Here is a 17214-nt window from a genome sequence, read left to right as displayed (position 1 = left end):
TCCTAAGAATTGCTAAAAAAAGATTAACCACACACAATGCAAACAAAAGGCAAGAATCATTCAGTACCACAGTCAGAGAGCCATCACATTCCAAAAATCATGAATATGCAATATTCATTCTTCCAGAATACCGTATGTTGTTATATTAAAGTTCCCCTCTACCCCTTGCTAACCATAATTTTAAGTAAAATAAAAGAGCATTAATCATTTCATAAGCTGTATAATTGCTACATCTTGTGGCAGCACAGTTTAATGCAAGCAAGAAGGGGGGGAAATGGACAAACAATAAAAAAGACTTGTTTGCACATAACCTTCATACAGATATTCCCTGCAAACACCCACAACACCCTGCTCTCTCACTGTCGTTCTAATACAAGAGGGGTGGGGGAAGGAGAAAGGGGAGGGAAGGGGGAATCATCCAAGATGCGATGGAGGAAAAGGAGAAAGTTGCAATCATTTCTGTACTGGCTTTTAACGTGTCTCCGTCACTTTTGACGGAAACCAATGGAAGAAGAAAGTGTCTTTCTTGTATCAATAAGTGCCTCGATCTTTGTCTCTTTTCCACCATCCTACACCTCCATGATGCCCAAACGACTCGACCCTTTTTCATTTAAGCAACAGCCACGTTCATCATCATAATCACCATCAGGCAAAAAAAAAAAAAAAAGAGCATCCACTTCTCTCCCCCCAGCACACACTTTAAAATATGAAAGAAAGAATTAACCATCCGGGAATGGAAGGAAGAAACGTAAAAAAAGCTTTCCATTTTAAAAATATAAATGTAAAAACAAAGAGAAAGATATCGATTTCAGACATTTATACCGCGGATTAGTCAAGGGACTGTGGAAGCATTAAAACCAGCCCTCTCCAGCCGCTACTGAAAGTGAGGGAGTGGGAGGAATTTAGACGACATTTTTTGGGGGGTGTCTCGAATTAATAGCGGGATCAGGGCTGGGCAGCTTAAGGTTGTTTTATCTTCTTTTTAGGTCCCTGACTGGAGAGGGGAGGGGGAGCCGTCTAGACCTTCCACACTCGGATGCAGAAGGGAAGGAAGACATGTCTTGTCTCCTCTCCCGTGCCCTGATCGCGCACTCGGCCCCGCAAGCCTGGGACTGGCCTCAGGCAGCGGCGTCGCGGCGACTGCCGAGGCGGCGGCGGCGGCTGCCGCTGTTGACACCGCCGTGCCCCTCCCTCCCCAAGGGCCCATTCCCCCACCACACCAGTCAGTCATCTTCTCCTTCCTCCTCCTCACCTCCCCTTCCCCGCTGGGGAAGCGGAGACGGAGCACTTCCCCCGCGCTCGCCATTTACCTTCCTTGAGCGCCGTGTTGTTATGGAGCAGGGAGGCCGCCGCTGAGGCCGCCACGGCCGCTGCCGCCGCTGCTGCTGCCGCTGCCGCCGCCGCAGCCGCCGCGGAGCAGCCCTGCAGGCTCGGTGGGGACGTGGAGAGCCGGGACCAAGATGGCGGCCCCTCCAAACTTCCACTGCTACTTTGGACACTCATCAAGCTACTTTCCTGGAGCCCGGCGGCAGCCGCCGGGGGCAGCAGCACTTGGGGGAGAGGAAGAGGCGGCGCGGCGGCGGAGGGACAACCAGCAATGCCGCCGCTGCCGCCGCCGCCACCGTGGTCATTGCCGGGGGTGGGGCGGAGGAGAAGGCGAGCGGCGACCCCAGGCGCGGGAACACGCGAAGCGGGTGGGGGGTGGGGGAGGCCGCCGTGGGTTTGGGAAAGCGGAGGGGAGGGGGCTCGGGCGCCGGAGGAGAAGTCGCGGCTCAGGCCGGAGCAACCTGCCCACACCTCTGCACTGCGTCGCCTCCGAGCAATCGCCAATGTTAAAGACAGAGGAAATCCTCTCACTCAGCCTAACCTTCTCCCCTGCTAGGGAGCGGGCGGCTGGGAGGGGTCATGCGCAGACACTATCGCAAGCTGGCAAATGATGAGGGAGCGACGCCGATGCTGCCGCTGCGCATCACAGCCCGCCCGGGAGAAGGAAGGCACACGCAGCCGGCATGGGCACCTGCTCCTCCTCCCGCCTCCCCGCGCAGCAGGCCGCCGGCGACGCGCCCTCTTTGGCCTCGCCGAGAGTACCTCCGTAGCTTACATCATGTGCTCCCACACAGCCCTCCCTGGTGGTTACACCTCGCGGCTCCTTCCCGCCGCACATTATGTGCACACACAGAGGCGCGCGCGCGCGTACCGTGCAATGTACACTCCGGCGGAAGCCTCCTCACGCTGGACACCCATGCGGATTTCATCATTATATGACACACGCATTTCCGAACTTGCCTGTTAGTCAGCATGGAAACTGCTTCCAGAAGACGGTCATAGGGTCAGATGGGGTCTCAGGGCTGCAGCGCTAAGCACAGTAGGGAGCAAATGCCACTGAGCAGAGTGAGGCGGTGGAGAAGGAAAACTGCGGCCATCGAGACCTTGGGATTCCCTCACCGTGGTTGGCTTTGGTGGGTGGGCCTGACGGAACTTCCTTGCTGATCGCATTGCATCTCCAAACTATATCTCCAGCTGCCACTCAAGCAGGTGGGTCTTAGCTACCAACCTGAAAGGCCTGTTGAACTAATACCTTAGGCAATGCTGCCTATTAGCAAATGTTACCAGCAAGCAATTAAATACAGAAGAGCAATCTAGAAATCCATAAGGGAAAGTGGGTGCCTTTGTTCTACTATCTCATAGTGCTGGACTAGATATGCTTTGATCTGATCCAGGGATTACCCATTTTATAGTTTTTACAAGCAAATCCTTTGGTCCCATCCAGCTTCTTGTGAAGCAAGATGAGTATTAGGTCTGTGACTTTCCTACCATTTTATTGTGGGCATCAACCTACCTCGTTTAATGTGCAATATGTGAAACTAATTGCATTATGAAAGAAACTATAGCCCTATTAGATGTGCTAGGTGGAGGGTGAAGGGAAACAACCCCCCCCCCCCCGCTAAGTAGCTTACTCCTCACCACAGCTATGCAGAACCTCAGACCCAGGGCAGAATCTGGCCCTTCTTGGATCCCAGTCTGGCCATTCAGAATGCACTTGATGGCCACCTCCTTCCCCAGTCCCACCCCTCTCCCCAGTGGATTACTTCTAGGCTTTTGTGCAACTTTTCCACCATTCTAAGGCTACAATTTTGTCCCAAGCCTTAGTTGCTGGCAGAAAGGTGTTAAGCTAAACAATGTTGGTATTCTTTCCTATTTTCAGTTGTGCCCTGTTTGTCTTTGCCTTCTTGTCTGGAAGGTTTTTTCAAAGTAGAATTCCGCTCCCTGCTAAGAGAGGTTCAGTTTCCCTGAACTACTGGATCCCTGAAGTTGCTTGAATGAAAGTGACATTTAACACATGCATTAACAGAATAATGAACTGGAAATTAAAATAAGTATCCTAAGCATGCTTTACTTGAAAATAAGTTCCAACAAAATCAACAAGATGTCCTTAAGAAAAAATAGATTTAGGGTGGGAATATTAGCATACAATATACTAAGGGAAGGGCTGAACATGCAATTTGGCCAAGGCACAATACGCCCAGCCTTTTTTACAATTCCCAATCATGCAAAAGAGTCTATGTATGTATAGCCAGGAAAGTCTTTCCCAGATTTGACTGGTCTACTAGCTGCAACTATTGTTGGATAAGGATAAATGATCCATGGTGGCTTATACTTAGTTTCTTTCTACTTTGGGGTAGAAATTTAATAAAGGCATAAATGAAATAACCTCTCCACTGAATTACTATAACATGTTATAGGTGGGTCTACTTCTGAAGAGGACTCAGAAGCATTAATTAGGGCAGATGCAGCTTGCAGATGGTCAGCAAGTACAACTGGATGGAATCATATTCTGATTTCTAAGGGAGCTGTACTGGTTACCTATTTGCTTCCAGACCAAGGAACTGTTTTTAACCTTTAAAGCACTCAGCAGCTAGGGATCCAAATATCTGAAAGAACACTCCTCTCTATACCAGCACACCTATGTCTTAAGATCTTCTGGGGTGGTTCCTCTCAAAGTCCTTCAACATACTACTTGCCAACAAGAGACAGAGTCTTCTCTTTTATGGCCCCTTGTTTGTGGAACTTCCTCCAAACAGAAATACTGCTAATGTCTTTACTGTCTTTTCTGCACCAGGATTTTGCATAGGCATTGTAGCTAGCATTTTTGCTTCTCCCTTGATTTTTATTGGCTTTTAATTTCTTTTATTATGGTCTTCTGTTGCCATTGTGTTTTAGGATTATATTTTCATGTCTTGTTTTCTATACTGCAGTTATATTTTTAGGTGAAGGGTGATTTAAGCATCTAATGATAACATAACAACAACATCAACAGCTGAGTATGCAGAGGGTTGTGAGGGACCAGTGAGGTGCATCATCTCCTCCCCTCTATATATTCAACCAGCAGCAGACTGAGATTGTGAGTAGGGATATAAGCAAGTTATTCCTACTTAATTTGGTCATAGCTGGAATTTAAACAAATAGACAAAGCATGACCAACAGCTCCCTAAGTAGCAGAATGCTGACAATATAAGTAATGAGTCTGAAACAAAAGACTGGCATTCCCCCATACTTCTTTATTGGCAGAGCATGTCTGATAACCAGCCATAAATAATGACTTGCTTTAGAAATAATAAATAGAGGACCCTCTTCCAGTACAAAGATGAAGAGCTCTTCATGCTAACATTCAGAAGGCATTTTGCAGCTATCCCAACTTTTCCTCCATGTTAGATGTTAAGAGGGAATAACTGGCTTAGACATGGAAGATGACGTCTAGACCCATCCCTGCAAAAAAAAAAAAAAATCAGTAAATGAGGCAGGGCAATGGCATGATAAAAGTCTCATCTAGAACCACCCAAAGCCATTTTATTGATGCAAACTCAAGGTGACTATTATTTCTCTGATATCATTCCTCAGCTAGATCTTCTCAGCCACACATGTGCTCTACGGCTGAACTTCCAGGTCACCCTTGGCTCCTTGTAATGGCTGAAGGAGCGAGGCCTTTCTGTCCTCACATTCAAACTCCTGGCTTTGCCCCAGTAGCAGTGGAAACCAGCAAAACCACTTGCTGGTTTTGTGGCTGCATTGCCTCCATCCATTGTTTCTGGGGCTACCATCCCCATGAGAACCTCATTTCCATTGGGAGTTGCTACAGCTTCCATTTTGGCTAAGTTGCATCAGTTCACAGTTTGCCTGCAAGTAAACATAACTCTCCTTCTAAAACCAGTTTACATACTCCACACTTGCCCCTACGGTAAGAAATTCCAGGAGCAGTATTGCATAGGCAAAAGCACAGAAAGACATAACCTTTTAAAATATGTATATGCAACCACATACATAGAGCATGGGTAGAGGGAAGAAGTGTATGCATTCCTACCAAGTCGCAAATCTCCAGTGCTGTCTCCTCAGGTAACTCTTTATGCACATGTGAATGGGTAGCAATGGTGGCTGGTTACACTTGCAGGCAAAGAGGGCGCCCTGATCCCTGGCAAGCCCTTGAGAGAGATGCTGCAAACCATCTCAGCCCCAGTGCCTGCTCAATGCTAATCGCTCCTGTGCTGCTTGCCAAGTATAGGATGAGGCTTTAATTTATAAGATAAGGCCTTAACTTTCACAGTACAGAGTGCTATTGGCCCACTGTAGCACAGGGAGCCTCACTCTTCACTATCAAACTGTTACATTTTTCCTACCAACAGGTTGCTGTGTTAAGATACTGGGGAACAACCTCCAGCCTTTCCTAAATCACCTGAGCAGAGCCGTGTTTATCCATCGAACTTGGCAGAAAATAATTTGTGCTGGAGATTGGCAACTATACATTTCACATGTACAAGACTATTTACATTCCTGGTTTAGTTTTACTCTAGGATGCAAGCAAAGCTCTAAAATCCAGGAGTACCTTGCACTGGGTGCACTGGCAGAAGTCACTTCATGCTGGGGTTTCCCCATTTACTTCAGTGCCATGGCACTTTTACTCTGCAAAGGTGTACTCCCTGCATTACTCCTCTGCCCCTGACATTAAAACAAATCCCTGCCTGGAGCTGTGAGTATGTACATGCACATCCAAGCGTTATGAAACTTAGCACTGGCATGATTGGCAGCAACTCTTCACCCTGTTATTAGCACATAAGCTCTACTGATATTAAAGACACTTTTGTGCAGGTGTCCATGTGTATGAGAACAGGGCAGTATCCAGTGCGGGCAGTCTGCCAGTGCCAGTCACTTGGTGTTAGTAGAAAGGATTGTGGGCACAACAGGAAACTACCCCTTGATAGTGCAACCCAGAAACTGGCTTGCACTAGTGCTTCTGGAAAGGGACAAGCAGGAAACACCACTGACTTTGTTTGTTCTGGAGCAATTACTTTGGGCTAGTGTTATTGTCTTCCTCTCACACTAGCAGACATTCCCCCCAGGGCAGTCCATAGTTTTACTATAGATAGATAGATAGATAGATAGATAGATAGATAGATAGATAGATAGATTGCTGGTCATTTATTTATTGGTACCAGGGCTCATGAGATCAATTTACCCAGAACTGATAAATGAATTCTTGTCCCCAAAGGGCTCAAAGTCTTAGGAAGGTTGAGGGCTTCCACAAAGAAGCGAGAAAAAAATAATCATAGTTATTATATGTACTTAAAACAAGATCTTAATTTATGAAGACTTAAGGTTTATTGAAATCTTTAATAACTTCTGTGTAGTAACTTACGTCACTCATAACCGAAATCACCAGGTTTCATAATATGTGAATCAATCCTTAGCAGGAACATAGTCTGACAGATGTGGGTTATAGTCAGTCAGTCCCCAGTCAGAAGCCTTGGAAGCAGTTGATGGGGTCCTCAGTTTCACAGGGCTTATAACCTTCATTTAAAAAAGAACAACTAAAAACCCTGGAGGATTTAAAGTCTAAGAAACACATTCAGTGTTATGCCAAAGATGAGTGAATGCTGAAAAGAAGTTTTAAAAAAGGTTATACATTAACTCACAAAAATGTTAAGTAAACCATGAGTGATGTTCATTATAGATCTCCTTAAGCTAATGTCTTACTGCTGCTTTTTCTTTAGTCTCAGGCCATCCATCTGTCAAACAGTATATCATTGAAAAAGCAGCTTCATCCGTAGAATTTATACAGTTACTGTATAAGCTATTAGTGGTAAGAACTATGTTCAATTACCCATGTCTGTCACATTGTGCTGTTTGTTTTGTTTTCATTTGCCATGGAGGCGGGTGGCTTGACTGAGCCGCAGCAAACAGACAAGACTAATTCACAAGCAGATCACTTTTCTTCCAGGGTAAAGGCACCGGAAGTAGCAACTTGCCAGGAAGAAGTGCCAGGCCTGGTCAGTGTCTGGATGGGAAGGTGCCTGAAAACATCATACATGCCATCTTGAATTCTGCAATAAGTGGCATGAAAAGGTACTGCGAGGGGAAATAAGAGGGAGGGATGTGTTAGATCCATAAACTTTATGGATCCTAAATGCTGCAATGGTATGCCCTTATCTATTGTTACATTTATATCCCATGTTTGCTCCAAGGAGCTTGTCAGGACAAAATGAGAGAAAACCATGCTGTAATATGACTGCTAAAAGCCTGACACGGTAAGAACAGTTTTAGACTTAAGGTGAGTTTCCTGATTTGATCAGGAATCATGTTGCAAGGCTTGCTCCATGTACACCTTAGATATGCTAATGAGCCTGCCCTGATATGCTTAGATATGCTAACGAGCCTGTTTTTTGTGTTATGTGTCTTAATCATATTCAACCCTATTGTTTCACCCTATTGTGCCTATAGCCTACATTATCTCCTCCATGCTGTATTTGTAACTGATAGGTTAGAAAAACATCTTGTACAGACTCCATCTTGGTAGTCCCTTCCCCGGCTTCCTACATGCTGCATGTATTTCCTGTATGCCTGAATAAACAGTCAACATTCTTTTGATTGTATACCGCCAGCAGACTCTCTCTGGTTTTTTCTCATCAATCTGTTTTTAATTGTCAAGCCTGAGGCAGCACAGAGGATCCTCTTCCTCCAACTCCAACTACTCCATATTTTATCTTTACAACAATCCTGAAAAGTAGATGAGGCTAAAAGTTAATGGTTGGTCCAAAGTCACCCAATGAGCTTCATGGCCTAATAGGAACAAGAACCCGGCCTTCTCAGTTCCAGTTCAAACGTAACTGCTATGGCAGCCAGGAGCATGTTTCAGTGAGCTCATTGGAGTTTCGTTCAAAGTAAGCAATTGAGCTACATGAATCTGTGTGAGGTACCAAATGGTGCTCAGGGATACAATCCAGATTTTACATCAGAAGGAGTTTTTCCCATTTTCAAGGGCATGTGTCCAGATAGTCACTACCTGTATCTCAATTGTACACTGCAGGTTTGTGTTCCCAGTATGTCCCTCACCTTCACCTCTCATTAGTAGACCATTGTCCACAACACTCAACTGCAGCAACAGTTGGGGAATATCTAACCTCAAAGCATAAAAATATCAAAATTGGAAGGAAATGGTCACTGTTTTTTCAAGCAACTATAACCGCGATTAGAACACAGATCATGAAGTGGGCCAAAATAAAGTAAAGTAGACCAACTGTTGGCCTGTCTGAATTTTTAAATGAATCTACAACATGGAAACCTAGAAAGGCCTCTGTTCAAGCTCAACAACTGTTATTTCCATTACATAACAGAACGTCTTGGAGTTGTATGTATCTTGGCTTGTATGTTACGTCAGGTTCATTCTGTCATCCTAATGACACATTTTCAAAGGGAAAGAAAAGTCAATACAGTGGGACCAGTGTTCAGTCCACTTTTTCTAAACCTGTTTCTGCCCAGTTCTCAAACATTGGGTGTATTATTCCTTGGCTTTCATTAACTTAATTTGGCACTGCTTTTATCCAGGCAATCCATTCCATGAATATTTCATAACTTTTCTTCCTATAACTCCCAGATCACTGTGTTTTGGAATGTCAAGTGTTTGATTGTCTATGGTGCAAAAAACTTTCCAAGTATTCCAAGTAACAATTAAATCCTAATTTAGCCTGCTGCTGAAAATGGGAAGCATATAAATGGGTGCAGTTTTGCACACACACCTCCACACAAACACACGCACTGGCCTTCTCATCTCAGCTTTGTTCTTACTGGGATGCAGGAAGACAAGGCAACAGTAAAGGAGAAGAATTCTAATTCAAAACACAAGATCTGTGGCCACAAAAAGTACATTTGTCCAGAAGGCAAATACAAATCTGCTTTTAATGATTTGTGTAATAGTTATATGAATAAGAATGGCTACAATGCAAGCTGTTTTCTTTTGCCAAAAGGATGATTCTAAAATGGGCAATCTGCCTCCATGGCAGCCATTTTGTGAGGGTGCCTGCAATACATGCTTAAAATTCTAAATGTGCCCACTAACTCCAAAAGTTTAGGAACCCTGGCTCTTTTTCATTCATGAAATCATTCATTTCTCTATCACCCAATAGTTGAAGCTCTCTGAGAAGTTCACAATCATTAAAAGCATTGAACAAAAGGCAATCGAGCACAGTATAAAAATGTAAATGTTTAAAAGCACAGCAAAAAAGGATAAACAAATAAAACCTAGCAGCAATGCAAGGATTTTAAAAATAATGCCAGATTTACATCAGAAATCAAAAAAGTAGGATGTCTGGGAAAATAGGAAAGTGTACACTGACACCAAAAAAGCTCCATATGAACCTCTCTGGGAAGGTTACTCCAGAACTGTGGTGCCACAGCAGAAAAGATCCACTTCTTAGTGACCACCTACTCCACTTCCTTTGGCAAAGCCTCTCAGAGAAGGACTGCTCAAGCTTACCTTAGGGTCTGGGCAGCTGTATATGGGACCAGGCAGTCCTTCAAGAAACTTGGCCACCTGTTCAGGACTTTGAACGCTAACAACAGTCCTTTGAACTGAGCCCTGAAATAGACTGACAGCCAGATGGAAAAGTACTGGCATAATATGATCATGTTGGCCAGTCCTTGCTAACAATTTTGGGCCAACTAAAGTTTCTGGATCTTTTTCAAAGGTGTAAATCATTAAATGAATTCAGGTGAGAAATCATCAGAGCATAGGTAACTGTAACAAGACTATCTCTGTCCAGATAAGGATGTCCTTGGTATGTCAGTCTAAGCTGATAGAAGGTTCTCAGTGCCAATGCTAGATCCCAGAGCACCCAAACTTTGAACCTGATCCCTCAGGTGGAGTGCCACCTTCTCCAGAACAGGTTGGATATCACTTAGCTGGGCAGAAGGAACACCCATTAACAGTACTTCCATCTTGTCTGGACAGAGTCTCAGTTTACTAGACCTCATCCAAACCATGACCACACCCAGGCACAGGTTCAGAGAATGTCTACTGCACCACCCAGGTTTGATGAAAAGGAGAGTTAGGTGGTTCAGGGTCTTTCTTAGGGTGGTTCAGGGTAGATTGTTCATGGCCAGTAGCAAACAACTACTCAGCTCTTTACTTCTGGGCATGCACATTTAAGTGCATGTTCAATATGTTGGAGAGGAATGGAACAGGGAATTGAAATACTCTCAGTGGAAAGCTGTCCTTGCTTGCATATGAACTATTTCTTAAGATTTAAAGCGGCAGCGACGGCGGCGGCGTTTTGTATATATTGAACACCACAGGAATGTTTAAAGAAGATGGCTAATTCTGCTAGATTGGAGTGGCCCAGCATGGCTTTTCTTGTGTTCTCGAGAGGGATCCTTTGTATTTCACCTTTATTCTACTTCCAGTTTGCAGCAGTCCTGTAAGTGTTCCATACAAATCATTTCAGGGAGAAAATCGCTCAGATTCGTCACGAGCTGGATTCCACTATTGATTCAGAGGTTTTTGGGGAGACGCCAATGCTACCGTCTGGTCCAGAATTATTGGATGAATTTCAGTTGTTGCGGCCCGATGATGTGGACAAGGTGCTTGGACAAGTACGTCCCACCACTTGCCTATTGGACCCTTGCCCGTCTTGGTTAATAAAGAATTCCAAGCACGGGACTGGGATCTGGATCTTGGAAGTGGTTAACGCTTCTCTGAGGGAGGGTCGGGTGCCTGCCCCTTTAAAGGAGGCGGTAGTCCGACCGGTCCTGAAGAAGGCGTCACTGGATCCAGAGATGGCCACTAACTATAGACCTGTGGCCAACATCCCGTTTCTGGGCAAGATGTTAGAGCGAGTGGTGGCGGGACAACTCCAAGCACTCTTGGATGAAACTGATTATCTGGACCCATTTCAGTCCGGCTTCAGACCCGGGTACGGTACTGAATCTGCCTTGGTCGCCCTGTACGATGACCTGTGCAGGGAGAAGGACAGGGGGAGTGTGTCCCTGTTGGTTCTCCTGGACCTCTCAGCGGCTTTCGATACCATCGACCATGGTATCCTTCTGGATAGGCTTGCGGGATTGGGGGTCGGAGGCACTGCTTTGCAGTGGTTCCGCTCCTATCTCAACGGCCGGTTCCAGAAGGTGGTGCTGGGGGACTATGGCTCTGCACCATGGCAGTTATGCCATGGAGTACCGCAGGGGTCCATTTTGTCCCCTTTGCTGTTTAACATCTACATGAAACCGCTGGGAGAGGTCATCAGGAGGTGTGGGCTGCGGAATCATCAGTACGCTGATGATACCCAGCTCTACCTCTCATTTTCCACCAATCCAGGTGAGGCAGTGGCTGTACTGAACCGGTGCCTGGCCGAGGTAATGGGCTGGATGAGGGCCAATAAACTGAAGCTCAATCCAGACAAGATGGAGGTCCTGTTGGTTGGCGGATTGGGCTTCGGAGAGGGTGAAGTGACCCTTGCCCTGAACGGGGTTGCACTCCCTCCTAGGGACAAGGTCCGCAGCTTGGGAGTGCTCCTCGACCCGGAGCTCTCACTGGAAGCTCAGGTAACAGCAGTGGCGAGGAGCGCTTTCCTCCAGCTTCGGCTGATTCATCAGCTGCGCCCCTACCTGGAGAACGACTGCCTGGCGACAGTGACACATGCACTGGTGACTTCCCGTCTTGACTTCTGTAACGCGCTCTACGTGGGGCTACCCTTGAAGACGGTCCGGATACTTCAGTTGGTTCAAAATAGAGCTGCCAGGCTGTTGACGGGGACTGGGCGTTATGGTCACTTGACTCCAGTTCTCCGTCAGCTTCACTGGCTTCCCATTGAAGTCCGGGCCCAATTCAAGGTGTTGGTAATGACCTATAAAGCCCTAAACGGCTTGGGTCCTGGTTACCTGAAGGAGCGCTTACGTCCATATATGCCCAGCCGCCCCTTGAGATCAGCGGGAGAGGCCCTTCTCCGGGAACACTCCGGGAAGGAAATTAGGAGGGTGGCTACTCGGAGGAGGGCTTTCTCTGCGGTGGCGCCCAACTTATGGAACACGCTCCCCAGAGAGGTCCGCCTGGCGCCGTCGTTATTTGCTTTTCGGCGCCAGGCGAAAACCTTTTTATTTAAGCGGTATTTTAACTGTTAGTATTAACTGATTTTATCTGGCCAGGGCGGCTTATTTTATATTGTATTTTTTGGATTTTTAATGTTTATATTAATTTATTGTTGTAAGCCGCCCCGAGGCTTCGGCGAATGGGGCGGCATAAAAATGTTTTAATAAAATAAATAAATAAATAAATAAAATAAAGCAAGAAGATCTGGTACTCAGTGAGTTAGTAAATCCATGGCTAGGCTGCAGCCCATACTGCAGGTGAGGGCTTTGCGATGCTTGAACAGTCCATTACAAAGTAAACGATTCCTACATTCAGAAAATGAACTTTCAGGAAAAGAGAAACTGAGGCTCAAATCCTTCTCTCTAGTCTGTTAAGGCTGACCATACTTCCAGACAAAGCTTTTATTCCACAACTGCCCTACTCTGTTCACAGAATTTTACAGGGTATCCCAATTATGGTGTCTAGAACTGGTCACACTTTTGTGTGTTCCCACCATTCTTCCATCATTTTTGTTACCAGAAACACCTTTTCCAGGACAGAAAGATGGACTGTCTGCATGATGCCTTCTAACAGTCACTGCTTCTGTCCCTCTGCCTGGAAAAGCCAACACACCTTACAGGAAGATACCGAAATCTCAGGTGAGGCTGGTGACTCTGATGTCAGTGGGCATGCTCATCAGTTGCAGCTTTTCTTTTCAGCTTGATAGGAACTATCCATTGTGTCAAACTTATTTTGGGTGTGAGATTCAGCACCGTGGATAGTTCCTTTAAAGCCCATATGGGGAGCTGTAACGAACAAGGAGCCCTGACGACGCGGGACTGCAAGCAGTCTCCCCTGGCAATAATCTGCAAAGAGAGTGGTTCCACATAGCCTGTTTCTTTACAGTGTAAGCAGTGCTGTCTCAGCTCAGTTGTTGACACCTTCAGCTTCAATTAGCTTTCAGTCTTCTTGCCTTTCTTTCATTACCCTCTTCTTAGCTAGAAAACTTTTCCTCTTAAGGTCAGTCATTTAAGTTGCATCCTATGCAAGTTTAGACCAAGCCCTACCCCCCTCTCCACCAAAAAACCCCTCTCAGCATGCCCCAGCTAGATAGCTGGAGGATGGTGGGACTTGTGGAATCTTCTTCTGTTTGAACATGCATAGGATTGTGCCCTTCCTGAATTTAAGTGAAGGTTTTTTGTTGTGTTGTGTTGTTTTGTGTTGTGTTGTTTTGTTTTGTATGGTGGAGCAGTCAGCCATGTGAGTGATTGGGTCATTAGACTAACATTGAATAGTTATCTGTAGCCCAAAATTGTATAGATGAAACAGAGGCTTATACCCTCAAGTGAGAACCTGGCCAAAAGTTAGCACAAAGTTAGCATGAGCATGAACGTTAAGAGGGGAAAAAGGGGCCTGCTCAACAATCCAGTAATCTATAAGTGATTCAGCAACAGACTCAAGACAAGCTTTCCTGATCATTGGCTATGCTGATTGGGCTGCACAGGCGATGGTTGCTGAAGCCTCAAAGGTCTGGAGGGCAGCGAACTGGGAAAGATTGGCATCCTGTGATTGTACACTGATGAATACGATTGTCCATTGCCATTGCTATTGCTGGCACCAGTTCACCATTGGTCCCTTTCTGCTGGTGCTAGAACTCCACCCTAGCTTCATAATTATCATTAAAACATGTGGGCCTCTACCTGCCATGCATTAGAGTGATGTGACCTGCTCAGGCAAGACAAAATGGAGAAGGGCAGGTAGGTGGAATATGTAGAAGCAGGAAGACGAAGGCAGGAGTTGGTGTCTGACTGATGTGGCAAGACTGTTCAAAGTGTTGGCCTTAGTCGTGGTGGTGATATTTCACCAGCTGGACTCCACATAATGCAGTAATGCTTTGGGCCAGCACTGGAACTAATTGACTAAGTTCAGTGCCAGCTCCAGGTTTTTGTGGACCCATGGGCAAGACACCTTCCTTCAGTGAGTCTACAGCTTCACCACAGCTGTCACCAGCTGCTCCTCTTCATCATCATTGGTGCTACCATTTGTTTGACAGGCAAGGAGCCAGTGAGTAGTCCAGGAGAGGTGGCTGCAAATGTCGGTTGCAGTGGTGCAAGTTCCTCTTAGTGGGCCCTCACTAAGTGCCTAATGCTGCTTAGTATATTAAAGTAAGTTGAATATATTACCAACATTCAATCTGCACTTCTGCACTGTAAAGGTGAAGAGACATGAGAGCACAAGGTGAACCCTAATGGCTATATGACAGAAAGGCTGGATAACAAAAGCATATGTGATTTTCCGAGAATGTTAATTCTTGAGTAAGAAGGAGTAAGAAAACTGGGTTGAGATAGGACTGTATGGACCTTTAAGAAATCAAAGGGTATGCAAAGCCATAGTATTTTCTAAGGGTTTAAAAAAAGCAGGATGGTTCCTGTCTCAAATTTAATAAAGAATTCATTGGCAAAGAATACTGTGACATTCTCCTCCCCCCCTCCCCATTTCTTGTTGATGATGTACATACTTCCAGTTATTTTTTGCATCCATGCACGGCGATTAATTCTTCAGTTATCATTGTGTGCATGAGAGAGCAAAGAGGCTCTCATAAGGGAATAGCTAATAACTGGATTGATAATAAGTGCTCTGGTCCTTGTTCACGTAAACACACCTGTCAAGAGTTAATAACACCTGAAGTGTAATAACAATGCTAGAATGAAAGAATCACAAAAGCCCACGAAGAATCAAGTGTCTTGCATGTAAAATGCTGCAAAAACTTCAAAAATAAAGCAGCATTTCTCCTACATTCAGGGCCATTGCACGAATGACAAAGCAACACATAGGAGCTTGTTACTGAGTCAACAGAAAGCTGCAGCCAGCCCTAGTTCTTTGATAAGCGTACCTGTACAGTGCACATTTCAAAATGCCTACTTATAATCTATACACCTTTTGCATATAGTTAAAACATTTTGCTGTGTATCTAAAATAGGAACATGTGAAGGGACCCTTGAAGAAACATCCCCCCCCCCTTTTGCTTGCATGATGCCAATCACATGGCATGAATGTGATGTTGTGTCTATGAAGACACAGCTCTTTTTCCAGTCAGGAGCCCTTGTTCTTATCCTCCTGTACCAGAAGCACACCTTGGTAAGTTGCAATGCTTGCCCTCAACAGAGATCCTACATATATCTAAGGTTGCAATTAAAATGGCCTTGGTGCATCACATGTGCTTTTGCTTTCGAGCTGTATCCACTCAGTGGCTAATTTCTCAAGCTGGTAAGAGAATCAGGTGGAAAGGAGGAGGGGCTGTTGTATCCTGAACAGCTGTGAGGCTGATTCTATCCTTACAGGAATCCTAGATGTAATAATAGAAACATAGAAACAGAGCGAGTCAGAAGGGGCCTCCCAGGCCATCTAGTCTGACCCCTGGCTCCAGCTGGCTCTGCTCACGACATGCCCACCATGTGCATATACAGCCTATCTTTGAACACCCACACTGATGGGGCCTCAACAACCTCTTGTGGAAGCCCATCCACACCCTCGGGGTCCTAACTGTCAGGAAGTGCTTCCTGGCATCTAAATGGAACCTGGGTTCCCTGAGCTTTGCTCCATTGGAGCGCATCCTGCCTTCCTCTGCAGGGGAGAACAGGTCTCTCCCCACCTCCGTGTGACATCCCCTCACATACCTGTATGTCACCTCTTCTCCAGGCTGAAGAGACCCAGTTCCCTCAGTCTCGCCTCATCCCCCATCCCTTGCAAACCTGTCACCAACCTTGTGGCCCTACGCTGCACTGACTCTAACCTGGCTATATCCTTTCTGTAATGAGGGGCCCAAAACTGAGCACAATACTCCAGTTGTGGGTGCACCAGAATCATATAGAGTGGTAGTAATACCTCTCTTGATCTAGAAGCCACACTTTTGGCTATGCAAGCAAGGGTGGCGTTCGCCCTCTTGACCACTGCATCACACAGCTGACTCATGTTTAGCCTGCAGTCAACCAGCACCCCGAGGTCCCTTTCATAAGTGCTGCTCTCCAGCCACTTGTCCCTAACCTGTACTTATAGCACCTATTCCTATGCCCCAAGTGCAAGATCTTGCACTTATCCACATTGAACGCCATCATGTTGTCTCCTGCCCACTTCCATTAGTCTGTCCAGATCCTTTTGGATCTGGAGTACCTGCTCCTCAGTTGTGGCCACTGCTCCAGTTTTAGTATCGTCTGCGAATTTGATCAGCAGACTGTTCACCCCTTCTTCCATGTCATTTATGAAAAGATCAAACAGGATCAGTGCCAGGACAGAGCCCTGGGGGACCCCGCTTGTCACTGGCGGCCAACCTGACGATTCCCCACTAATGGTTACCCTCGGCTTTCGGTCAGTCAGCCATGCCCTAATCCACCAGACAGTGCTTTGGTGTATCCCAAAACTCCTCAGTTTCTCCACCAAGATATCATGGGGCACTTTGTCAAAGACCTTGCTGAAATCCAGGTAAACCACATCCACTTCATCCCCTCCATCTAGCCATCTTGAAACCTTATCGTAGAATTCCACAAGGTTTGTCTGGCAGGACCTGTTTTTGCGGAAGCCGGGTTGTGTGGCTGCCAGCCTCCTTTCCCTATCTAGCATCGCTAGATCTCTCTCTATTATGAGCCTTTCCATTGTTTTCCCTACAATGGACGTAAGGCTAACAGGTCTGTAATTCCCCATGTCCTTTCTACTACCCTTTTTGAAAATTGGGACCACTGATGCCACCTTCCAGTCCTCTGGAACTTCACCCGTTCTCCACGAGGCCTCCATTTTTGAGGCCTCGTGGAGAACGGGTGAAGTTCCAGAGG

The 17214-nt window shown here is 46.0% G+C and overlaps 1 protein-coding gene across 3 annotated transcripts in view; it reads right to left on the bottom strand.

Annotated features, from left to right (window-relative positions):
- Positions 1–2257, bottom strand: part of TLK1 (tousled like kinase 1) — a 73163-nt gene extending 70906 nt beyond the window's left edge. Inside the window, exon 1 of one of the 3 annotated variants that reach the window (XM_044417947.1) lies at positions 2198–2257. In XM_044417947.1, coding sequence (XP_044273882.1) covers positions 2198–2255 — 58 coding nt within the window. In that variant the 5' untranslated portion in view covers positions 2256–2257. Of the gene's footprint in view, positions 1–1310; positions 1576–2101; positions 2144–2197 lie in introns of those variants that run through there. The other 2 variants (XM_044417948.1, XM_044417946.1) reach the window with 2 other exon arrangements.
- Positions 2258–17214: the final 14957 nt, after the last annotated feature.

Source organism: Varanus komodoensis, unplaced genomic scaffold (assembly GCF_004798865.1).
Source record: "Varanus komodoensis strain SLA01 unplaced genomic scaffold, ASM479886v1 scaffold9, whole genome shotgun sequence".
NCBI classification, from domain to species: Eukaryota; Metazoa; Chordata; class Lepidosauria; order Squamata; family Varanidae; genus Varanus; species Varanus komodoensis.
The sequence above is the reverse complement of the archived record's forward strand: the minus strand, read 5'-3'. Positions and strand labels throughout refer to the sequence as shown.